The sequence below is a fragment of the Camellia sinensis genome, chromosome 11 (assembly GCF_055761805.1).
Source record: "Camellia sinensis isolate YWXY chromosome 11, ASM5576180v1, whole genome shotgun sequence".
NCBI lineage: Eukaryota > Viridiplantae > Streptophyta > Magnoliopsida > Ericales > Theaceae > Camellia > Camellia sinensis.
In genome coordinates, this window is record NC_138971.1 from 167,970,809 (window position 1) to 167,997,581 (window position 26,773).

General features: G+C 34.8%; 2 protein-coding genes across 2 annotated transcripts; both read left to right on the top strand.

Annotated features, from left to right (window-relative positions):
- Positions 1-19,269: 19,269 nt before the first annotated feature.
- Positions 19,270-22,417, top strand: LOC145802854 (uncharacterized). The gene is made up of 3 exons (XM_082895645.1): positions 19,270-19,426; positions 21,131-21,145; positions 21,576-22,417. Exons 1-3 carry the CDS (start codon positions 19,270-19,272, stop codon positions 22,415-22,417), a joined length of 1,014 nt encoding a protein of 337 aa, XP_082751771.1.
- Positions 22,418-22,423: 6 nt separating this feature from the next.
- On the top strand, positions 22,424-23,781 carry LOC145802855 (uncharacterized). Its single transcript, XM_082895646.1, has 3 exons — positions 22,424-22,467; positions 22,556-23,507; positions 23,575-23,781. The coding sequence occupies exons 1-3, from the start codon at positions 22,424-22,426 to the stop codon at positions 23,779-23,781; spliced, it is 1,203 nt and encodes a 400-aa protein (XP_082751772.1).
- Positions 23,782-26,773: the final 2,992 nt, after the last annotated feature.

Consider the following 26,773-nt stretch of genomic DNA (forward strand, 5'->3'; position numbering starts at 1 on the left):
TTTCATCGAATCCATATCACCATAAAACCATGGCCAAGTCAGATTCTGAAACATCTGGCACCAAGTCTGCTTCCAATAGCATTCAATCCAAAGGCTTATTGTTTAATGCAGGGATTGTACTCAATGAGACCAATTATGATATGTGGTCTCAAATCATGGAGATGCATATTGCTGAGAAAGAGAAACTCTCCTTTATTCGTGGCAATTCACAGCCACCAACTGAAACGAACGATAGATATGAGAAGTGGTATGTAAAAAATCAAAGGGTCAAGAGATGATTGTTGATTTTTATGTCCCCAGACATTATGAAGCGATACATTCGCCTACCCACCGCTCGCGATATTTGGAAAGCTCTTTCTCAAGCTTTTATGATGGAGTGGACGAATTACAAGTATTTACCTTGAACCAAAAGGCCTTCTCTACCAAACAGAGTGGCAGAACACTCTTTGTGTATTATGGAGAGTTCGATGAAATTTTTAGTGAATTGGATCATCATGATCAGGTGATCATGGAGAGTGAAAAAGATGTTGCATCCGATTAGAAATCAGTTCGACGACTAAGGATGCATATTTTTCTTGTTGGATTAGATGTTGAATTCGAACAAATCTGTGGTGAAATTTTGAGGAAGGATCCAATTCCCGCATTAAAGGAATGTTATGCATTGGTCCGCCGTGAATGTGTTCAATGCGAAACGATGAACGTTGAACTTGGAAATTCTGAAGCTTCTAGCATGGTGACTTGAAACCGTTCTAATCAGAATTGGCCTCCTCAACACCAGCAGGACTGACTGAAGCTCATCCTTCTTAAGACTGCTACTGGTGGCGATAAATCTTTCTACAAATGCACTCACTACAATCAAAGTGGTCATACCAAAAATCGATGCTACGAACTTGTGGGGTATCCAGAATGGTGGGATCATAGCCGTGATTCACAAAAGAGGAATTCTAAGAAGACCTCTACTGCTGCGGTTATTGAAACAAAGACAGAGAATGATATTGCCGAAATATTCTCGGCATTAGCAGCAGCGACAGGTAATGATGGTAAGGTTTTAAATATTTCTGCACATGTTTCTAATAGTGCATGGGTAATTGATTTTGGTGCTACGGATCATATGACATTTGATTCTAAATAAGTCTTTCCTCTTAAACCTTCTGCACAAAAATTTGTTTCCACTTCCAATGGTACCTTAATTCCGATTATTGGAAAAGAATCCTTGTCCCTTACTGACACTTTGAATTTAGATTCTATTTTGATTGTTCCATATTTAGATTATAATCTCTTGTCTGTTTCCCAAATAACCACAGCCTTAGTTTGTGTTGTCATTTTCTGGCCTGATTTTTGTGTATTTAAGGACATCCAAACAAGGTAGATGATTGGTTGTGGTGTTAGGCGAGGGAAGCTGTATTACTTAGACTTGGTGTCAAAGAGTTCAAACTGATTGCGTCATGCTTTAATGATAGATGCTTCTGCTGCTGAAAAGAAGAAATTTGAGATATGGTTATGGCATCGACGTCTGGGGCATGCTTTATTTGGTTACTTGAAGAAATTGTTTCCTAATTTATTTGCAAAAATTGATATTTCCAGTTTCAAATGTGATGTTTGTGAACTTGCAAAGAGCCGTCATGTTTCATTTTCATTAATTTTAAATAAAAGCCCAGTTCCTTTTATGATCATATATTCTGATGTTTGGGGTCCATCTAAAGTTACTAACTTGGATGGATCACGTTGGTTTGTTACTTTTATTGATGATTGTGCCAAGATAACTTGGGTAAGTTTGATGAAGTCCAAAAGTGAAGTAAATGCACAGATTCAGGTTTTTCGCAGTGATAATGGAGGTGAATATTTGAGTCTTGAATTGAAGTGGTATTTAGAAACCCATGGAACTATTCATCAAACTACTTGTTTTGATACACCCCAGTAGAATGGGGTCGTGGAGCGAAAAAATCGGCGTTTCTTGGAGGCTGTTCGTGCTTTGTTGATAGAAGCCCATATACCGGTTTCTTATTGGGGACACGTACTTATCTCTACAGCTTATTTGATCAACCGAGTACTTTCCAGCACCATTGATTTTCAGACACCATCTCAGGCTCTCGTTAAAGCAATTGTTGCTCCCGTCACCCCTAACTTACCTCCCCGTGTGTTTGGTTGTGTAGCATTTGTACACCTTTATAAGCATCAGTGCACCAAGTTAACTCCTCTAGCATTGCGCTGTGTCTTTCTAGGATATGCTACTCTTCAAAAGGGGTACCGCTACTATCACCCTCCCACCAAACGCATGATTGTTACATTGGATGTTGTTTTTCATGAAGACTCTATGTATTTTTCCTCTGAGCCTGAACTTCAAGGGGAGTACTAGGAAGAAGTTTGAGCTCTAGACTATGACTGTAATTTTTTGATCTCTACCAAAGGGGAACTCTTTGAACTTGGTAATCAAGATGTGAATAATGAGGAACTCTCTGAATCGGTTGAAAACAATGTGGGTGAATTAGATTTGTGTAGTATACCTTTGGACCAAAGTGGTGATAAATACCTAGACAATGATGAAAACCCAGAAAATGAAGTTGCAGCTCCATCTCCATCAGAATCCCTCACACCACAGGCCGCTGATACACCAAACCAATGGCTTGCTGAGGATGTTCCTAAACCATCCAGAAAACAGCTACCACCTCGTCAAACCAGAGGTATCCCTAAAATCACATATGAACTTGAACTTTCTAGTAAAGTTAAATACCCCATGAGTCATTGGGGCTGTTTGACAAAGGCTTTTTTTAGTTTTTTACGCTAAAATTCACAAAATGACAAAATAGGATAAAATAGCCAATCAAATAAAATGTCACATCAAATCCATAATCGTTTCACTTTTTCTCACACAAACATCACATCCAACTATAAAAAAATCTAACTATCTTTTTAACACAAAAATTTTAGCCTACTAAAATAGCCAAAAACTAAAATAGCAACTTCCTAAACACCCACATTATGTGTCTAACCATCGTGTGTCAGAATCAAATAAGTCATTTGTAAATCAATTATCTGTCGTATCTATTCCTAACAGTGTGTAGGAAGCCTTAGCCGACCCAAGGTGGAAAACTGCTATGAATGAGGAGATGAAATCCTTGCAAAAAAATGAAACTTGGGAACTTTGTTGATTGTCCACCGGGGAAGAAAATAGTTGGATGTCGGTGGGTCTATACTGTGAAGCATAAAGCAGACGGTACGATTGAACACTTTAAAGCAAGACTTGTGGCAAGAGGGTACACCCAGACTTATGGGATTGATTATACAGATACATTTGCACCTGTAACTGAAATCAACACAGTTCGTATCTTGTTGTCTCTAGCTACGAATCTGGATTGGCCATTATAACAATTTGAGGTGAAGAATGCATTTCTACATGGCGAGTTGTCCGAAGAAGTCTATATGGATTTGCCACCAGGATGCATGATACCAGAAGTGCATTGTCGGAAGGTGTGTAGATTAAAGAAAGTTTTATATGGGTTGAAACAATTGCCTAGAGCATGGTTTTGAAGGTTCACAAAGTCTATGAGAGCCTTTGGCTACCATCAAAGTAACTCGGACCACACTTTATTCTTGAAAAAACAACATGGTAAGATTACTGCCCTTATTGTGTATGTTGACAACATGGTCACAGGAAATGATCCTAAAGAAATAAAGGCTCGACAGAGTTATTTGTCCAGAGAATTCAAAATGAAAGATCTCGATCACTTGAAATATTTTCTTGCGATCAAAGTGTCTCGATCTGATAAAGGAATTTTTTTGTCTCAAAGAAAATATGCCTTAGATTTGTTGCAGGAAACTGGTATATCAGCATGTCAACTAGCTAATACACCAGTTGAAGAAAGATTAAAGTTATGTATTGAGACTAATCAAGTGCCTGTTGATAAAGAGAGATATCAAAGACTCGTCAGAAGATTGATGTACTTAGCCCACACCAGGCCAGACCTTGCCTATGCTTTGAGTATTGTCAGCCAGTTTATGCATAATCCTAGAAAGCAACATATGAATGCAGTTATGCGCATTTTGAGATATCTGAAGTCTGTTCCTGGAAAAGGAATTTTATTTACAAAAAATGTAGATTATCAAAGTGTGGTTGCATATACTGATGCTGACTGGGTTGGAGCAGTAAATGACAGACGATATATTTCAAGATATTTTACCTTTGTAATTGGTAATCTCGTTACATAGAGAAGCAAGAAACAAAATATTGTTACACGTTCAAATGCAAAGGTTGAATTTAGAGGTATGACACTTGGAATATGTGAAGTATTATGGCTAAAACTTCTCCTGGATGATTTGGGCTATTCGCCTACGCAACCAGTTCAACTTTACTGTGACAATAAAGCGGCATGTGATATTGCTCATAACCCGGTTCAACATGATCGTACAAAGCATGTGGAAGTAAACAAATTCTTCATTAAAGAGAAATAGGATGCGAAAATTGTGGAGTTGCCTAAGATTCGCTCAGAAGATCAGTTGGCCGATATCCTTACTAAAGCAGTGTCTAGTCAAGCGTTCTCAAAGTTTTTGGGCAAGTCGGGCATGTGTGACATCTGTGCACTAACTTGAGAAGGAGTGTAGATAATTGAGGAATTATCTCTTATGATTGTTTCATATTTGTAGATTAAGAAATAGCTTGATTGTAGCTTTGATTATAGGAATAGCTTAATTATAGGACATACTACATACTGGTGATCCATCTCTATAAATAAGTAATTGTACAATGTATTGAATTAAGATGAATAAAATTATTCTTCTCAAAGTCTGATTTGCAAGTGACTCTATCTTCAATCGCCCCCTCGGATATTCTCTCTCCAGCGATCTCATCCACTCTCCGGTGAATAAAGTGTCAAAACTAGCTCTACGAATTAGTAGTTGTTGTTTCTTTTTGAGCCTGAACTGCCCGTGTGTTTAATGAATGAACTGCTTCATTATCGTTACCTAATTTGAGAAACTTTAGTATTTTCCAAGATATATTTTGTGATGAATGAATTGTTTCATTACTGTTCTTAATGGTGTCTGTATTTGTGCATGTGATGTTGTAATGTTGCAGGGAAATAGAGGATGAAGATGTGAGGTTCAAAGTTAGATGTGAGACACAGATCTGTTAAAATGGATGAATATCTATTTTAATTTTTTTTAATCTCATATTTGAATTTTTGTTGTTGTTGTTGTTGTTGTTGTTCTTATATCTGTTTAAATCCATTTTTGTTGTTGTTTTTGTTTGTCTTGTGAAGAAGATGATATTGAACAGATAATATGAAGATATGTTTAAAATTTGAATAGACAGATCTATGTGTGTGAGTATGTGTGTTTGAAAATGAATATTTTCAACAGATAATGGACAATACTTTATCTATTATTGCATGGATCTAGTTTTTGGTTTGAAACCAGTTTCAACAAATAAAAATTGTACATATAAAATAGGCTTTGTGAAATTAAAAAATCTTGAGCAGATAAGGAAAAAAATGTAACAAATAAATACTAAACAGATAAATAAAAAAAAATGAACAGATAAAAAAGTGACCCAGATAGAAAATAATTTGTACATATAGATAAATTTGAACATATAGTTGAAAAGATTAAAAAATTAAACAAATAGCGTAAAAACATTGAATAGATAAGAAAAAAACTGAACAGATAGAATTTTTTTTGAACAGATAGGAAATTTTTTTAAACAGGTAGATTTTTTTTTTTTTTAACAGATAGTCAACGAAAATCAACAAATAAAGAAAACTCAACATGGGTAAAATTGAAAACAAAATGTCCTTCAAAACCAATGAAACGGTTTGTTACCAAGTTGTTTCACAAAAGGTAGACTTCTCACCAACAAAATAAAAACTTCACTGAACCTAATACCTTAGAAACTCTTTAAATTGGATTTATCACTAATTTTCTCTTTATTATAACAGTTAAATTTTGATATTTTTTTGTAATTTTAATAATTACCTCAAAAAAGGATTAAACAATAGTTACCTCGTATAAAAAAGTCCCATCTGGCCTAATGGTTATCATGGTGCGGCACTAAAATGTATGACATGTTTGGGCTGAAAAATTGGACTTGTAGGGGTAAATATGGCCTGATGAGCTTTTTGGAAACCTAACTCGTCTTGTTTGAAAGGGGGAATTACTTCACAGTGAACAAAAAAGATACACAAATATAGAGGGATTGTAAGTTCACAGCTTTTCACTTGCACCTCATCACAAATTCACTTACATTCCTCATGATTTTGTAATTTTTTTTTATACCCCACTGTCAAGTAATTCCCCATATTTGAAAAGTTTGTATTATACTATTAGAATATAAACTTGAGTAGAAAAAAGAAAAAATGTAAGGAAAATATAAATAAAAATAATAATATAAATTAATTTTTTTTTCAAATCTCTCTCTAATTCAAATAATAAATTCAATTCTCTCTTGTTTTCTTTAATTAATTTTTTTAATATACATATGCACTTTTAGCAAGAGAGCAAGATTAAAAGTAAAGAACACTATGCCAAAATTGGGCTTTAGTGGTGGTTTTTTACCGTCGTTAAAGGATGTAAAACCACTGTTAAAGCATTTAACGTCGGTAATTTAGGACCGCCGTTTATACTCGTGTCGGAAAAGGTACAACCGTTGTAAAAGGGTAAATTACCGTTGTTAAAAGTCGACAAAAAACGACAGTAATATAGGACCAAAAACGGCGGTTCTTTACCGTCGTAAATAGGTTCAAATTTTTTAAAAAATAATTCTCTCTTCTTACACCCCCCAAGTCTCAAACCCTTGACCTCTAATCCACGCACACCAACCACTCCACCACAACCACTCTATATGAAATATATTCCCTAAATAAATATTTAAACATTACTTTTGCTTTATTGTAGATGGACATGTTCAACCTCTGGCCGCGTGTGGTCACCACTCACCGGAGTTCCGCCGGAGCTCTGCCGGCAAAGACCGCCGTCATTAACGGCGGTAATGAGAGGGCTTTAGCGGCGGTTTCGTTATCGCCGTTAAAAGAGGGCTTTAGTGGCAGTTTTTTTAACGACAATTTTATTACCGCCGTTAAAGATACTTTAGCCGCGATTTTTTAAACGGCGGTAACGAAACCGCCGTTAAAGATGCATTAACGGCAGTATTAACGGCGGTTTTGTTATCTCCGTTAATAGTATCTTTAACGGCGGTAACAAAAATTGCCGTTAAAAAAACCGCCGTTAATGCCCTATTTTGGCGTAGTGGAAATAAGTAAATAGCACATCGGTATAATTTAATAAGTTAATGAACGTATTGATGTAATTTTTATTTAATAGGGATAATTACATTTTACCCCCTATGGTTTAACGCTTTTTCACATTACCTCTCTGACGTCTGTAAATATACTCATAAACACCCTGTGGTTTTGACTAAAGTGCAAAAGTGACGGGGTGTGACGGAATGATGGAAAAGACTAGAATACGCCAAGATATTTATATTGCTTACATGCTACAGTCCCTTCAGTTGTTTGACTATGATTTTCAGAGATAGAGAGAAAGAGAAAGAGAGAGAGAGAGATACACACGGGTTAGGGTTTCAAAGGATTTGCAAATCGAATCAGTAACAATCGAAGGATTTCAAAGGATTTACAAAAAAAATCTGGGTTAGGGTTTCAAAGGATTTACAAAGAATTTTCTTTTCTAAATTTTACTTCAGGTAACAATCGACAAACCCTACAAAAAATCTGTTTTGTGTAACTATTTGCTGGTTTGATTGTGATTTTGTAAATTTATTGTATAATATGTTTGGAAAATGACTTGTTTGATGGTTTAGGTTTTCGAAAATTTAAAAAAAGGGCTTTATTGGTAGGGTTTTTGTTTTACAATTTATATTTGTTAGCTTGTTGTTACCTTTTTGTTAAGGTTATTGTATGATTGTTGGATTTTTTGGTAGAGTTTGTATTTTGATGGATGACTATGATATTTGTGCATGGAAGTGGGGTTCATAGTGGTCCCCTAATTGTTTGTTGTGCATATCTAGAATAATAAATTAGGATTTTTTTTTTATTTTTTATTTTTGATGCAACAATGGCCACAGATTTGGGGTTTTGTTGATTTTGATGCATGATTATGATTTTTGTGGTCCCCTAACTGTTTTTGTGTATTAAGAGACAATATGTCTGTGCTTTTTTTTTCCTTTTTTTTTCTTTTGTATGTTGTAATGTTGAGGCATTGATTTGTTTATGTATTATTTTTGTCTTTTGTGTCTTGGATGATTAATTACGGTAAGGTGATGGCAACAGAATTTAGTGTTGAGTTACATCATGGAGGTTATTTTACTAAGCCTCCAAATAGAGTGTATAAGGGAGGGAAAGTTAATTACTTTCAGTACCTTGATCTAGATAGGGTTGGGTTTTTTGATTTTCAGAAGTTGTACTCGAGCCTAGGTTATCCCTTTACTAGCCAACTGTATTATAGAGTTCCTGGGAAAATACTGGACATTGGTCTTAGGGAGATGAATTCAGATAGGGATGTAATTGATATGTTATTCCATTATATGAGTCTAAATGTGGTTGCCTTGTGTGTGGAGAAAGATCATGCGGCACTTCAGGTCTTAGGTCCAAATGGGGAAGTCATAAAAGGGCCACAAATTCCACAATAGAAGCACAAATAGAATTGGATGAAGAAAAGATAAATGGGCTAGAAATGGAAGAAGATGAATGGGGAAATAGGACAGAAATTGAAGAAAAAAAGGGGGTGATAAGGAAATGAATGATTGTGACAGTGGTTATAGCACAGATCTAGAGTGGATGAATGATGGATTAGAGGGTAGTGAAAATGAAGATATATTTGCTTATGTTGATAAAGATGTGGGGATAAAATCAAATGTGAGTGTTGAGACAAATGTAGGAAATGAACCAAATTGTAATAACCCGACCCTTTCATATGCTTAAATCTTTCATTAGAGGTATGATTATATTTGTGTTTATATGTTTGACATGAAATTCCATGTTTTAATGTGTGAATTATATGATTATGAAAGTATATTTGTCGGTTGTAAGAAAATCTGTTAAAATTACGACCTTTAGATTGTAAATTGAAAAGCTTAGAGGCGCGATACACCGAAATTGACTTTACAGTTATGATTAGCATGATTTTTAGAACATAATATGAAGTTTTGTAAAAATTTGATTCGCAATACTTTAATTGACTTCATTTGACTAATTTCCTAATTTAGACCCATTTTGACTCAAAGCTTAAAAGAGATAGATGTATCTACAAGAGGCTTAGGAGACTTAGCCAAAATACCATATAATAGAGAAGAAAGAAGAGAACAAAGAGAGAGAAGAAGAGTTCAATATAGGAGTTGGGAGATAGAAGAACAATCAAAGAATTAGCTCAAGGTAAGTGGAAATCACCTAAATACCTCTCAACCTTCCTTGAATTTATTATACTTTTCATTTTCTCTTCGGTTATAGAATTTGCTTGGATTAGCACAATCCTTTGGGGATTACCTTCCAAACATGTCAATTAGACATTAAAATGTATGGATATGGATTGAACGTTATTTAATGTTCTTGAAGCAATAGGAATAGGATTTACTGTTTGACGTTTACATTACAAAAATGTTATGGACTATTTATGGATTGAAAATGTATTCCAAATCTTACTTTGAAAGTGAGTATGTGGTGTAGATTTAAAGTTAGTGGATATGAGTCACAGCTACGATGATTTTAGACTATTTATTCTTTTTCACAATAATTTTCTAGATAATTTTTTTAGATTTGTAGCATTGTTGTTTATATTATTTCTAAAGGTCTTGTTTGGGAATAACTAAAAGTGGAATGCTAGGGATTAAAAATGAATTATCAAATATTCTACACAATACTAACATGGGTGTAAAACTCACATTACATGGGAACTACATGAGTCCCACCCCCATGTGAGTATTCAATACAAAAAAAAAAAAAAAAAAAAAAAGATCACAGAATTTGACCTTTGTAACAAAATAAATCCTGAATTTTTAATTTTATCAATTTAAATTCTAATATTTTGTTTTTTTTTCCAATGTAAACTATTTGTTTAACTAAAATCGATGAAAAAAAATATATTTTAGTCATTAAACTCAATATAAATATACATAAAATATTTAAAATACTCATTTCCATTAGTTTAATGACTAAAATATCTATTTTTAAATTGATATTACTTAACAAAAATAAACAAATAATTCATATTGAAAACAAATCAAAAGTTTAGATTTTAAATCGACAAAATTAAAAAATGAGGATATATTTTATTATAAGGGTGAAATTTTGATTTTTTTTTTTTTACAATTTTCTTGTATTTTATTATAGGGTTCTCTAGTGATAAATCCACTTTTCAAATTTTTTTACCCAGAGATCCAGGCACCGGATTACATTGTGCAAAAGGACAAGCTTAGACAAAATGAACTGAATTACCCCTCATGCGTTTTATTGATCTCAACCTGTCTTTCTCTATCTCCCTCTAGGGAAATTATAGAATGTTCCCAGTGTACCATGTGTCTATACTCTTTAACTAATCATTATTCAATAGGCCTCTTTCATGTTCCCCAATCACCTAATACAATACCCCACTTATCCATATTTTTCACCAATCACAATTCTATAGAATATCACGTGTCTTTACTCCGTGATTACTGAACAATTACCCCTCACTCTGATCTCACATTTTTTTTTATCTCTCTACGATATGATATTTTTTTATTTCTCTCTCCCTTTCTTCTCAGATTTAATTGTCGGTTTACCACCGTCTTCATCTCCACTCCGCTATCCAACCACCACTAGTGTCTTCTCACTCTCTGTCTTTCTTTTTCTTCTCACATCTACAGCAGTGACATTTGCGGTGGCGACTGAGCCATCCACCATGACTCCTCTGCTCCGACAGCACGACCGGCTATGCTGGAGGTGCTGCTAGGGCATGCGACGCAACCTTCTCTCTTTTCGCCTATCTCTCTCTCTCTCTCTTTTCTCTTTTCTTCTCGCCGCTGACTAAGCACCACCTCCATTCGCCGCTTCCTCTCTCTTTTTCTTCAAAACATCCACCGCACTACCTCTCTTCCCAAAGCCCCCCCACTGCCTCAGATTTGGACTCTCCTTCGAAAGACGACAATCAAAAACTCTATAGAGATTTTAGAAATTATCACTTGTGACTGTTTCCTATTTGTAGATTAGGAAATAGCTTGATTGTTTCTTATTATTATATATGTATAGTAGGAAATAGCTTGATTGTAGCTTTGATTATAAGAATAGCTAAATTATAGGACTTACTACTTACTGGTGATCCATCTCTATAAATAAGTAATTGTACAATGTATTGAATTAAGATGAATAAAATTATTCTTCTTAAAGTCTGATTTGCAAGTTGGCATCAAAGCCTTGAAAGAATCATCATCATCCTTTCATTGAATCCATATCACTATGAAACCACGGCCAAGTCAGATTCTGAAACATTTGGCACCAAGTCTGCTTCCATTATTATTCAATCTGAAGGCTCGTCGTTCAATGCCGAGATTGTACTCAATTAGACCAATTATGATATGTGGTCATAAATCATGGAGATGCATATTGCTGAGAAGGAGAAACTCCCTTTATTCGTGGCAATTCACAGCCACCAACCAAGACGGATGATGGATATGAGAAGTGGTATGCAGACAATCAAAGGGTTAAGAGATGGCTATTAATTTCTATGTCCTCGGACATTATGAAGCGATACATTCGCCTACCCACCGCTCGTGATATTTGGAAAGCTCTTTCTTAAGCTTTTATGATGGGGCGGACAAATTACAAGTATATTTACCTTGAACCAGAGGGCCTTCTCTACCAAACAGAGTGAAAGAACACTCTCTGTGTATTATGAAGAGTTAAATGAAATTTTTAGTGAATTGGATCATCGTGATCAGGTGATCATGAAGAGTGAAAAAGATGTTGCATCCTATCAGAAATCAGTTCAACGACTAAGGATGCATATTTTTCTTGCTAGATTAGATGGTGAATTTGAACAAATCTGTGCTGAAATTTTGAGGAATGATCCAATTCTCGTATTAGAAGAATGTTGTGCACTGGTCCGCCATGAATATGTTCGATGTGAAACGATGAATGTTGAACTTGGAAATTCTGAAGCTTTCGCTATGGTGACTCGAAACTGTTCTAATCAAAATTGGCCTCCTCAACACTAGCAGGACTGACCAAAGCCCGTCCCTCCTAAAACTGCTACTGGTGTCGATAAATCTTCCTACAAATGCACTCACTACAATCAAAGTGGTCATACCAAAAATCGATGCTACGAACTTGTGGGGTATCCAGAATTGTGGGATCATAGCCGTGATTCACGGAAGAGGAATTCTAAGAAAACCTCTACTGCTGCGGTTATTGAAACAAAGACAGAGAATGATATTGCCGAAACATTCTCGGCATTAGCAGTAGCGGCAGGTAATGATGGTAAGGTTTTAAATATTTCTGAACATGTTTCTAATAGTGCATGGGTAATTGATTTCAGTGCTACGAATCATATGACATTTGATTCTAAACAAGTCTTTCCTCTTAAACCTTCTGCACAAAATTTTGTTTCCACTGCCAATGGTATCTCAATTCCGATTATTGGAGAAGGATCCTTGTCCCTCACTGACACTTTGAATTTAGATTCTGTTTTGATTGTTCCATCTTTAGATTATAATCTCTTGTCTGTTTCCCAAATAACCATTGCCTTATTTTGTGTTTTCATTTTCTGGCCTAATTTTTGTGTGTTTAAGGGCATCTAGACAAGGCAGACGATTGGTTGTGGTGTTAGGCGAGGGAAGCTGTATTACTTAGACTTGGTGTCAAAGAGTTCGAACCGGTTGCGTCATGCTTTAATGATAGGCAGTTCTGCAGGTGAAAAAAAGAAATCTGAGATATGGTTATGGCATCGACGTTTGGGGCATGCTTTATTTGGTTACCTGAAGAAATTGTTTCCTAATTTATTTGCAAAAATTGATATTTTCAGTTTCAAATGTGATATTTGTGAACTTGCAAAGAGCCATCGTGCTTCGTTTCCATTAATTTTGAATAAAAGCCCAGTTCCTTTTATGATCATGCATTCTAATGTTTGGGGTCTATCTAAAGTTAGTAACTTGGATGGATCACATTGGTTTGTTACTTTTATTGATGATTGTACCAAGATGACTTAGGTATGTTTGTTGAAGTCCAAAAGTGAAGTAAACTTGTTATTTCAAAATTTTCATAAAATTGTTCACAGTCAATACAATGCACAGATTCATGTTTTTCGCAGAGATAATGGAGGTGAATATTCGAGTCTTGAATTGAAGTGGTATTTGGAAATGCATGGAACTATTCATCAAACTACTTGTTTTGATACACCCCAACAGAATGGGGTCGTGGAGCGAAAAAAATCGGCGCTTGTTGGAGGTTGTTCGTGCTTTGTTGATAGAACCCATATATCGGTTTCTTATTGGGGACACGCACTTACCTCTGCAGCTTATTAGATCAACCGAGTACTTTCCAGCACCATTGATTTTTGGACACCATCTCAGGCTCTCACTGAAGCAATTGTTTCTCTCGTCAGCCCCAACTTACCTCCCCGTGTGTTTAGTTGTGTAGCATTTGTACACCTTCATAAGCATCAGCGCACCAAGTTGACTCCTCGAGCATTGTGCTGTGTCTTTCTAGGATATGCTACTTTTCAAAAGGGGTACCGCTGCTATCACCCTCCTGCCAAACACATGTTTGTTACGTTGGATGTCATTTTTCCTTCTGAGCCTGAACTTCAAGGGAAGTACCAAGAAGAAGTTCAAGCTCTAGACTATGACTATAATTTTTTAATCTCTACCAAAGGAGAACTCTCTGAACTTGGTAATCAAGATGTGAATAATGAGGAACTCTCTAAATCGGCTGAAAACAATACGGGTGAATTAGATTTGGGTAGTATACCTTTGTACTAAAGTGGTGATGAACACCCAGACAATGATAAACACCCAGAAAATGAAGTTACAACTCCATCTTCGTCTGAATCCCTCACACCACAGGCCGCTGATACACCAAACTAATCACTTGCTGAGGATGTTCCTGAACCATCTAGAAAATAGCTACCATCGCGTCAAACCAGAGGTATCCCTAAAATCACATATGAACCTAAACTTTCTTGTAAAGTGAAATACCCCATGAGTCATTATGTGTCTAACCATCATTTGTCAGAGTTAAATAAGTCATTTGTAAATCAATTATCTATTGTATCTATTCCTAACAGTGTGCAGGAAGCCTTAGCCGACTCAAGATGGAAAACTGCTATGAATGAGGAGATGAAATCCTTGCAAAAAAATGAAACTTGGGAACTTGTTGATCATCCACCGAGAAAGAAAACAGTTGGATGTTGGTGGGTGTATACTGTGAAGCATAAAACAGATGGTACGATTGAACGCTTTAAGGCAAGACTTGTGGCAACATGGTACACCCAAACTTATGGGATTGATTATACAGATACATTTGCACCTGTAGCTAAAATCAACACAGTTCGTATCTTGTTGTCTCTAGCTATGAACCTAGATTGGCCATTACAACAATTTGAAGTGAAGAATGCATTTCTACATAGCGAGTTGTCCGAAGAAGTCTATATGGATGTGCCACCTGGATGCATGATACCAGAAGTGCATTTTCGGAAGGTGTGCAGATTAAAGAAAGCTTTATATGGGTTGAAACAATCTCCCAGAGCATAGTTTAGAAGGTTCACAAAGTCTATGAGAGCCTTTGGTTACCAGCAAAGTAATTCGGACCACACTTTATTCTTGAAAAAACAGCATGGTAAGATTATTGCCCTTATTGTGTATGTTGACGACATGGTCATAGGAAATGATCCTAAAGAAATAAAGGCTCTACAAAATTATTTGTCCAAAGAATTCGAAATGAAAGATCTCGGTCAGTTGAAATATTTTCTTGGGATCGAAGTGTCTCGATCTGATAAAGGAATTTTTGTCTCAAAGAAAATATGCCTTAGATTTGTTGCAGGAAATTGGTGTATCAGCATGTCAACTAGTTGATACACCAGTTGAAGAAGGATTGAAGTTATGTATTGAGACTAATCAAGTGCCTGTTGATAAAGGGAGATATCAAAGACTCGTCGGAAGATTGATGTACTTAGCCCACACCAGGCCAGACCTTGCCTATGCTTTTAAGTATTGGCAGCCAGTTTATGCATAATCTTGGAGAGCAACATATGAATACAGTTATGCGCATTTTGAGCTATCTGAAATTTGCTCCTAGAAAAGGAATTTTATTTACAAAAAATATAGATTATCAAAGTGTGGATGCATATACTTATGTTGACTGGGCTGGAGCAGTAAATGACAGACGATCTACTTCAGGATATTTTACCTTTGTAGTTGGTAATCTCGTTAAATAGAGAAGCAAGAAACAAAATGTTGTTGCACGTTCAAGTGCAAAGGCTGAATTTAGAGGTATGACACTTGGAATATGTGAAGTATTATGGCTAAAACTTCTCCTGGATGATTTGGGCTATTCGCCTACGTAACTAGTTCAACTTTACTATGACAATAAAGCGGCATGTAATGTTGCTCATAATCCGATTCAACATGATCGTATAAAGCATATGGAAGTAGACAGATTCTTCATTAAGGAGAAATTGGATGAGAAAATTTTGGAGTTGCCTAAGATTCGCTCAGAAGATCAGTTGGCCGATATCCTTACTAAAGCAATGTCTAGTCGAGCGTTCTCAAAGTTTTTGGGCAAGTTAGGCATATGTGACATCTATGCACCAACTTGAGGAGGAGTGTAGATGTTTTAGGAATTATCTCTTGTGATTGTTTCCTATTTGTAGATTAGGAAATAGCTTGATTGTTTCCTATTATTATATCTGTAGATTAAGAAATAGTTTGATTATAGCTTTCATTAGAGAAATAGCTTAATTATAGGACTTACTACTTACTGGTGATCTATTTCTATAAATAAGTAATTGTACAATGTATTGAATTAAGATGAACAAAATTATTCTTCTCAAAGTTTGATTTGTAAGTGACTTTATCTTCGATCTCCCCCTCAGATATTCTCTCTCCAGTGATCCCATTCACTCTCCAGTGAATGAAGTGTCAAAACTAGTTCTACGAATTAGCAGCTGTTGTTGCTTCTTGAGCCTGAACTGCCCGTGTGATTAATGAATGAACTGCTTCATTATTGTTACCTAATTTGAGAAACTTTAGTATTTTCCAAGATATATTTTGTGATGAATGAACTATTTCATTATTGTTCTTAATGGTGTATGTATTTGTGCATGTGATGTTGTAATGTTGTAGGGAAATAGAGGATGAATATGTGAGGTTCAAAGTTAGATGTGAGACACAAATCTGTGACATAGATCTATTAAAATGAATGAATATCTATTTTAATTTTTTTTATCTCATATTTGAATTTTTGTTGTTGTTGTTGTTATTGTTGTTGTTGTTCTTATATCTGTTTAAATCCATTTTTGTTGTTGTTTTTGTTTGTCTTTTGAAGAAGATGATATTGAACAGATAATAGGAAGATATGTTCAAAATTTGAATAGACAGATCTATGTGTGTGGGTGTGTGTGTTTGAGAATGAATATTTTCAACAGATAATGGATAATACTTTGTCCATTATTGCATGGATCTGGTTCTTGGTTTAAAACCAATTTCAACAAATAAAAATTGTACATATAAAATAGGCTCTGTGAAATTAAAAAATCTTGAGCAGATAGGGAAAAAATTGCAACAAATAAATATTGAAAAGATAAATAAATTAAAAATTGAACAGATAAAAAAGTGAGCTAGATAAAAAATAATTTGAACATATAGATAAATTTGAACATATAGTTGAAAAGATTAAAAAATTAAACAGATAAGGTAAAAACATTGAATAGATTGGAAAAAAACTGAACAAATAGAATTTTTTTTGAACAGATAAGAAATTTTTTTAAATAGATAGAATTTTCTTTTGAACAGATAGTCAACGAAAATCAACAGATAAAGAAAACTCAACATGGGTAAAATTGAAAACAAAATGTCTTTCAAAACCAATGAAAGGGTTTCTTACCAAGCTGTTTCACAAAAGGTGGACTTCTCACAAACAAAATAAAAAATTCACTGAATCTAATGCCTTAGAAACTTTTTAAATTGAATTTATCACTAATTTTCTCTTTATTATAATAGCCAAATTCTGATTTTTTAAAAAAAATTTAATAATTACCTCAAAAAAGGATTAAACAATAGTTACCTCGTATAAAAAAGTCTCATCCGGCCTAATGGCTATCATGGTGCGACACTAAAATATATGACATGTTTGGGCTGAAAAATTGGGCCTGTGGGGGGTAAATATGGCCTGATGAGCTTTTTGGAAACCTAACTCATCTTGTTTGAAAGGGGAAATTACTTCACAGTGAACAAAAAAATACACAAATATAGAGGGACTGTAAGTTCACAGCTTTTCACTTGCACCTCATCACAAATTCACTCACATTCCTCATGGTATTGTAATTTTTTTCTATACCCCACTGTCAAGTAATTCCCCCTATTTGAAAAGTTTGTATTATACTATTAGAATATAAACTTGAGTAGAAAAAAGAAAAAATGTGAGGAAAATATAAATAAAAATAATATAACTTAATTTTTTTTTCAAATCTCTCTCTAATTCAAATAATAAATTTAATTCTCTCTTGTTTTCTTTAATTAATTTTTTTAATATACATATGCACTTTTAGCAAGAGAGCAAGATTAAAAGTAAAGAAATAAGTAAATAGCACACCGATATAATTTAATAAGGTAATGAATGTATTGATGTAATTTCGTATTTAATAGGGATAATTACATTTTACCTCTATGTGGTTTAACGCTTTTTCACATTACCTCCTTGATGTTTATAAATATACTTATAAACACCCTGTGGTTTTGACTAAAGTGCGAAAGTGACGGGGCGTGACGAAATGATGGAAAAGACTAGAATACCCCTAGATATTTATATTGCTTACATGCTACAGTCCCTTCAGTTGTTTAACTACGATTTTCAGAGATAGAGAGAGAGAGAGAGATACACATGGGTTAAGGTTTCAAAGGATTTGCAAATCGAATTAGTAACAATTGAAGGATTTCAAAGGATTTACAAAAAATCTGCGTTAGGGTTTCAAAGGATTTACAAAGAATCATCTTTCGAAATTTTACTCCAGGAAACAATTAACAAACCTTACAAAAAATCTGTTTTGTGTGACTATTTGCTGGTTTGATTGTGATTTTGTAAATTTATTGTATAATATGTTTGGAAAATGACTTGTTTGATGGTTGAGGTTTTTGAAATTTTTTAAAAAGGGCTTTATTGGTAGGGTTTTTGCTTTACGATGTATATTTGTTGGCTTGTCGTTACCTTTCTGTTACAGTTATTGTATGATTGTTGGGTTTTTTGGTAGAGTTTGTATTTTGATGCATGACTATGATATTTGTGCATGGAGGTAGGGTTGATAGTGGTTCCCTAACTGTTTGTTGTGTATATCTGGAATAATAAATTGGGTTTTTTTAAAATTTTATTTTTGATGCTACAATGGCCACAGATTTGGGGTTTTGTTGATAAGCATGACTATGATTTTTGTGGTCCCCTAACTGTTTTTTGTGTATTGGGGGACAATATGTTTGTTTAGTGTTAGTTTTTTTTTTTTTCATTTTTTTCTTTTGCGTGTTGTAATGTCGAGGCATTGATTTGTTTATGTATTATTTTTGTCTTTTATGTCCTGGATGATTAATTAGGGTGAGGTAATGGCAACATAATTTAGTGTCAAGTTACATCATGGAGGTTATTTTGGAGGTTATTTTACTAAGCCTCCAAATAGAGTGTATTGGGGAGGGAAAGTTAATTACTTTCAGTACCTTGATCTAGATAGGGTTGGGTTTTTTGATTTTCAGAAGTTGTACTCGAGCCTAGGTTATCCTTCTACTAGCCAACTGTATTATAGATTTCCTGGAGAAATACTGGACATTGGTCTTAGGGAGATGAATTCAAATAGGGATGTAATTGATATGTTAGTCCATTAGATGGATCTGAATGTAGATGCCTTGTATGTGGAGAAAGGTCATGCGGCACTTCAGGTCTTAGGTCCAAATGGAGAAGTCATAAAAGGGCCACAAATTCCACAAATAGAAGCACAAATAGAATTGGATGAAGAAGAGATAAATGGGCCAGAAATGGAAGAAGATGAATGGGAAAATATGACTGAAATTGAAGAAGAATAGAGGGTGATAAGGAAATGAATGATTGTGATGGTGGTGATAGCACAGATCCAGAGTGGATGAATGATGGGTTAGAGGGTAGTGAAAATGAAGATATATTTGCTTATGTTGATAAAGATGTGAGGGTAGAATCAAATGTGGGTGTTGAGACAAATGTAGGAAATGAACCAAATTGTAATAACCCGACCCTCTCATATGCTTAAATCTCTCATTAGAGATATGATTATATGTGTGTTTATATGTTTGACATGAAATTGCATGTTTTAATGTGTGAATTATATGATTATGAAAGTATATCTATCGGTTGTGAGAAAATCTATTGAAATTACGACCTTTAGACTGTAAATTGAAAACCTTAGAAGCGCGATAAATCGAAATTGACTTTACAGTTATGATTAGCATGATTTTTAGAACATAATTCGAAGTTTTGTAAAAAATTGATTCGTAATGCTTTAATTGACTTCATTTGACTAATTTCCTAATTTAGTCCCATTTGGACTCAAAGCTTAAAAGAGATAGATATATCTACAAGAGGCATAGGAGACTTAGCCAAAGTACCAAATAATAGAGAAGAAATAAGAGAACAAAGAGAGAAAAAAGAGGGGTTCAACATAGAAGTTGGGAGATTGAAGAAATTAAAAGAAGAATCAAAGAATTAGCTCAAGGTAAGTGGAAATCACCTAAACACCTCTCAATCTTCCTTCAATTGAGTAAAAGAAAGTCTAAAAATGAAGCTTTGACACTTATGGAGATTAGGGTTTATGAGTTAGGAATTTGATTGAACAAATCTCATGGAAGTGAACATGTAATCTTTACATTTTATTTGATTGTGAGTTGGTTCTTTCATTTTGAGTTGATTTGAGTTAGATTCTAAGAAATTACTATCTTATCCTATTTCTTGCATGCTTTGGACTCATATATATTTATATATATAGATATGAAAAAATGAAGAATTATGGAAGTTAGGGCCTCTAATTGGAATTTGAAGGAAGTTTTGATCTACTTGAGTTTGGATTTAATGTTTATCATGCTCATATACCATGATTTTGAAGTGGTGTTACTTGATTTGTGCCTTAGAAATGCCCTTAGTAAGCTTTTTTTTGTTACATTTTCGGACTGCACAACAGAGCCTAGGACCGCACCTGCGGGATGCCTAACCGCATGTGCGGGGCTCACAGTCACACGTGCGGAAAACATGGGAGGCAAATGTTGGCTTCTGAAATAAAGGCATGTGCAGCACACCTCTCCGCACGTGTGGTGAAAGACCTCCACACGTGCGAGAAGATAGGAAAAATTGTGTTGCTTTCTGACACCCCTTTCGACATTATGAACCTGTTAATCTGTATATTTTATGCCTCCCAAAATATGTAAAAATGAATAAAAAGTGAGCGAAATGAAAGAAAGATAAAAGGCAAGAAGCTAAGAAAGGAATGCATTACTTATCAATTTATGTGTGGGATGTGTAGGTCATTCGCCGGAAGGGACTACTACACGACCGGATTACTGTGAGTAATAGTATTGTAAATGTATGTTCACTTGTATTTATTTTGATATGTTAATGTGTGATTTCGAATGAATGAACTCCAAGAGTTGGAATATGGAATGTGGGCATGAGATGTGAATTATTTACGTTCTGTTATTATTGGGCCCGAGACCATTCTGTTATCATTGGGCCCGAGGCCGTTCTATTATTATTGGGCCCGAGGCTGTTCTGTTATCATTAGGCCCGAGGCCGTTTTGAAATGTATTGATAAAAAGGACATACATGAGTTACGTACACGCTTTACACTTTGCAGGACACACGCTTGTTTATATGCTTTAATACATTATTATTATTCACTGAGCTTGGCTTATTTCGTATTCATGTATGTTTTGCAGGTGGTCAGCTTGGAGGTCAGCCCTAGATCAGTTTTAGGCGTCATTTTGTGGAAATTTTTGGTTAAATCCAAGTGGAGTTTTTTTGTTTCTTATAGAGTTCAGTGCCACATTTTTGTAATGTTTTTAGTGGTTTTGTTGGTCATATAACTCTTTGGGTTATTACTCTTTGTATGTGCACATGCTTTGGTTTTGCATTTATTTGAACTGTGTATGTAGACTTCTCTGTCTACACTTAGTTATGTAATGATCCTGGCATATCTGCACTACTCAATGGACATTTTACGATTTAATTACTTCCGTTTTGGGCCTTGTTAGTGAATAAATTATTATTTAGGAAAATTTTTTTGAGGCCTAAGTACAAGCCGGTCATGTCCAAAACTTTTAGGGGCAGGTTTGGGTCGTGACACAAATGCTTCAGGTTCTAATGAATGGTATTCATATCAAGATTTTGAGATGAATACTTTGTATGGATCATCAGATGAGGTGGAAATGGATGATAGGTTTGCAGAATTTAATGAGGATGTGGATATCATGAAACTTGAACTCAAAGTGGGGATGAGATTTAAGAATGCACAAGTTTTTAGGAATGCATTGAAGGAATGGCAAGTGCAACGGGGATATGATTTGAAGTGGGTTAGAAATGAAAATAAGAGAATTACTGTAGTGTGTAAACAAGAGTGTGGGTTTAGAATTCATGCATCTCCAATGCAAAATGAAAACACATTTCAGATCAAAAGCTTAAAACCACTTCATTCATGTGGTAGGACTTATGACAACCATCTAGTTACTTCAAGGTATTTATCACAAAAATACCTCGAAAGATTAAGGAATTCTCCTAATATAGAGATCCCAGCCATGCAAAAGGACATTCATATAGAACTAATGGTTGATACAAGTAAGAGTCAAGTGTATAGAGCAAAAAGAAAAGCAAAGGAAAAAATTGAAGGGGATTTGAGGAAGCAGTATGGTAGACTATGGGATTACTGTGAGACAGTCAAACAGCACAATCCAAACAGTTGTTTAGTGATTAAATTGGACAAGCCTATAGTTGATGAAGACGATGATGAAGTAGAAAGGCCTAACAGACAACTTACATCTGTTTTTAAAAGGTTGTATATCAGACTAGATGCACAGAAGCAAGGTTTTGTACAAGGTTGCAGGTCTGTTGTTGGGATAGATGGTTATTTTTTTAAGGGCATATATGGGGGCCAACTTTTAGCAGCCATTAGTGTTGATGGGAATGACAACATGTTTCTCATTGCCATTGTTGTAGTGGAGGCTGAATGAGGATTCATGGGAATGGTTTTTGACCCAAGTAGTAGAGGACATAGGAACTGGTAGTGACATTGGGTGGACATTCATTTCAGACAGACAAAAAGGATTGGTGCACACCTTTACACAGATTTTTCCTAATATTAAGCATAGGTATTGCTTGAGGCACTTCTACACCAACTTCAAACAGAAGTTCAGGGGAAAAGAGTTTAAGGAATTGATGTGGAAAGCTGCACAGGCTGGGACAAGAAGGGAGTTTGATTATCACATGAAGAAGTTGAGGGAATTGGACAAAGAAAACAAGCCAAATAAGCTGTTGATGCAAGAGAATCCTGAAACATGGACCAGGTCTTACTTCAGCACAAGATTCAAGTGTGATATTCAAGTGAATAATTTGAGTGGGCCTTTCAACAAGTGCATTTTGCCAGCAAGGGATAAACCAATCATCTCAATGTTGGAGTGGATTAGGAGGAAACTGATGAACAAAATACAAGTGAAGAAAAATGGAATGGAAAAACATAGTGGCTCTATTTGTCCAACTGTACAACAGAAATTAGAGTCAAACAAAGAGGATGCTAGGAATTGCTTTGCTAGCTTTGCAAGTGAGTTAAAGTTTGAGATGGATTGTTATGATACAACTCATGTAGTGGACTTGAGGGCAAGAACATGTGGGTGTAGGGATTGTGATCTAACAGGTATACCTTGTAAACATGTCATAAGTTGTATATACCTTACTAGGGAGAAACCTGAAGCTTATGTGCATAATTACTTTAGTAAGGAGACATACTTGAGGACATATTCTTTCATGATAAATCATGTGCCAGGGGAACATGACCGGATTGAGACTGAATATGATGCCATAGCCCCTCCTTACTATAGAAAACCAGTAGGGAGGCCTAGAAAAGAGAGGAAAAAAGTTGCTGATGAGGCCAAGAATGTACAAAGGGTGTCAAGAAAGTACAAAACAGTGCAATGTGCAAAGTGTATAGGTTTTGGACACAACAGAAGATCATGCAAAGGTCCAGTACACAAGAAATCCACAATGTTCAAGAGAAGTGGTGGACCAACCACCAGTTCCAGAAAATCTGCAAGTCAACTTAGCAAGGTAAATTCATTTCAATTTCAGTAATTTCATTTGATGCATTTCAATTTGAATTAAATTGTTATTGCAGTTCGTAAATGCTTCATCTCAACAAGCGGCAAGACACACATATTCATCCCAACCATCTGCCATTCATCTTGTTTTATCCCAACAAGCAGCTAATACTCATCCATCTTCATCCCAACCAGCTGTCACTACTCAATCACAACCAACAATGCCTTGTGGAGCAAGTGCAAGTGCAAATGGAAATGGATTTACAGCAATTGGAATGAATTGAAATAGAAGAAGTTTTTTGTAATTGAAATGTTGTTGACATGTTGGAATGTTATTGAATTGTACTCACAGCACCTGTTCTTTTTGTTTAGGGTTTAGATTGTTATCTTATGTTGGAATGCACAAGTTTTTGTAATTGATATGTTGGAATGTTGTTGACATTAAAACAGGTTTTGTAATTCAATTGTTGACATGTTGGTCTTAGGGAGTAGGTTTTGTAAACATATGTTGATATATTGATGCTTAATGAACATGCTTCACATGTTGGAATGTTATACAGGTTTTGTAATTGAATTGTTGAACTGTTGGTCTTAGACAATCAAACACCATAATGCTTCAAAAATATATTTCATTTATAGCAAAAATAGTCTTCAATATTACATATCTTCCTTCCTCATATCAGGTTGCATAACACTTTTTTTTTTTTCTTTCTTTTTTTTTGCTTTCACTTGAGAGTACTTGCAATATAGCATAAAAATATTATCCAGCTTCCTAGTAACATTCTTCAATACAACTTTTCTTTTTTTTGAGCCTTTTCCACTTCTAACTCCACATGATTTATTTGTTGCACGAGTCTTGGTAGTAGATCACGTGAGCGGCGACACAATGGTGGGTCAATCCACTCAAAATATTCACAAGTGGCATGAATCTGAAATTTTTAATAAATAAGTTCAGATTTTTTTTCAATATTATATAACATAACAAATAAATAAATAAATTATTAAATATTAAAAGTGATTACCCCATAATTTGCACATCCTATAAATCTTCTTCCCATATTTGCATTTGTCCAAGCTGTTCTAACCGGAGATCTTCGGCCACAGTAGCATGTACGAGCTAAACTTTGTCCACGATAGTGGGAACTTTGAGAGGATGACATCTTTAATAATGGAAGTGGTCCTAGAAATTTTTTGGTTGGAAAAAGTGGGTTTGGAATTTTTTTTGGTTGGAAAAATCTATTTGGTTGCTTCATATTTATATAGGCAAGTGGTTGACCAAATTTGGGGCAAATTGGTCATTTCACACTTCTATTTTGGCACCAAAACACTTAAAACCAGCGAAGACACGCTTCTCTAGCGCATGTTCCACACGTGCTGTTAACTCTACCGGCTCTCGTCACTTTTACACTTTAGTCAAAACCACATGGTATTTATGAGTATATTTATAGATGTCAGGGGGTAACGTGAAAAAGGGTTAAACCACAGGGGGTAAAATGTAATTATCCTTATTTAATAAATAACGTATACTATTATTTTTTTTAATTTTTTAATTCACTACAAGAAAATACACAATTGGCGACCACTTTTGCCGACCAAAAATATTTTGGTTGCCAAAAGTAGTGGAATTGGTGACCAAAAATTATGTTAGTCGGTAAAAGTACAATATTTAGCTACTAAATTTTTTTAGTCGGGGTATATTAATTTTTGGCGACTAAAAAAAAAATTAGTTGCTAAAAATCTCACAATTGGCGACTAAAAAAATATTTTGGTCACGGTATATATAGTTTTGGCAACTAAAATATTTTAGTCGCTGAAAGAAAAATAAAAAATTATTTTTTATCTTTCGCGACCAAAAGTTTGGTCGGCAAAACTTTAATTTCAGCGACTAAAAATTATTTTGGTCGCGGTATATATAGTTTTGGCAACTAAAATATTTTAGTCGCTGAAAGAAAAATAAAAAACTATTTTTTATCTTTCGCGACCAAAAGTTTGGTCGGCAAAACTTTAATTTCAGCGACTAAAAATTATTTTGGTCGCGGTATATATAGTTTTGGCAACTAAAATATTTTTGTCGCAGAAAGAAAAATAAAGAATTATTTTTTATCTTTCGCGACCAAAAGTTTTGTCGGCAAAACTTTAATTTCAGCGACTAAAAATTATTTTGGTCGCGGTATATATAGTTTTTGCAACTAAAATATTTTAGTCGCTGAAAGAAAAATAAAAAACTATTTTTTATCTTTCGCGACCAAAAGTTTGGTCGGCAAAACCTTAATTTCAGCGACTAAAAATTATTTTGGTCGCGGTATATATAGTTTTGGCAACTAAAATATTTTAGTCGCTGAAAGAAAAATAAAAAACTATTTTTTATCTTTCGCGACCGAAAGTTTGGTCGGCAAAACCTTAATTTCAGCGACTAAAAATTATTTTGGTCGCGGTATATATAGTTTTGGCAACTAAAATATTTTAGTCGCTGAAAGAAAAATAAAAAACTATTTTTTATCTTTCGCGACCAAAAGTTTTGTCGGCAAAACTTTAACTTTAGCGACTAAAAATTATTTTGGTCGCGGTATATATAGTTTTGACAACTAAAATATTTTAGTCGCTGAAAGAAATATAAAAAATTATTTTTTATCTTTCGCAACCAAAAGTTTGATCGGCAAAACCTTAATTTCAGCGACTAAAAATTATTTTGGTCGCGATATATATAGTTTTGGCAACTAAAATATTTTCGTCGCTGAAAGAAATATAAAAAATTATTTTTTATCTTTCGCGACCAAAAGTTTGGTCGGCAAAACCTTAATTTCAGCGACTAAAAATTATTTTGGTCGCGGTATATATAGTTTTGACATAAAAAATATTTTCTTCGCTGAAAGAAAAATAAAAATTTACTTTCACTCATCACTCTTTCTCTCTCTTTCTATCTATCTGTCTCTCTTTTTCTCTCTGTGTCTCTATCTCTGTCTCTCTTCTCTTTCTCTCTCTTTCACTCATCACTTTTCTCGGTCTGTCTGTCTCTCTCTGTGTCTCTATTTTTGTCTCTGTCTCTCTCTCATTCATCACTCTTCTATGTCTCTCCCTCTGTGTCTCTCGCTCATCTCTCTTTTCTCTATCTCTCTCATCTCTCGTCTCTCTCTGTCTCTCTTCTCTTTATCTCTCTCGCTCATCTCTCCCTGTATCTCTCTCGTTTATCTTTTTCACTTTTTTTTCTCTCTCTCTCTTTGTCTGTCTCTTTTCACCCATTTTTTCATCTTCCTCTCTCTATTCTCTTTCTCTCTC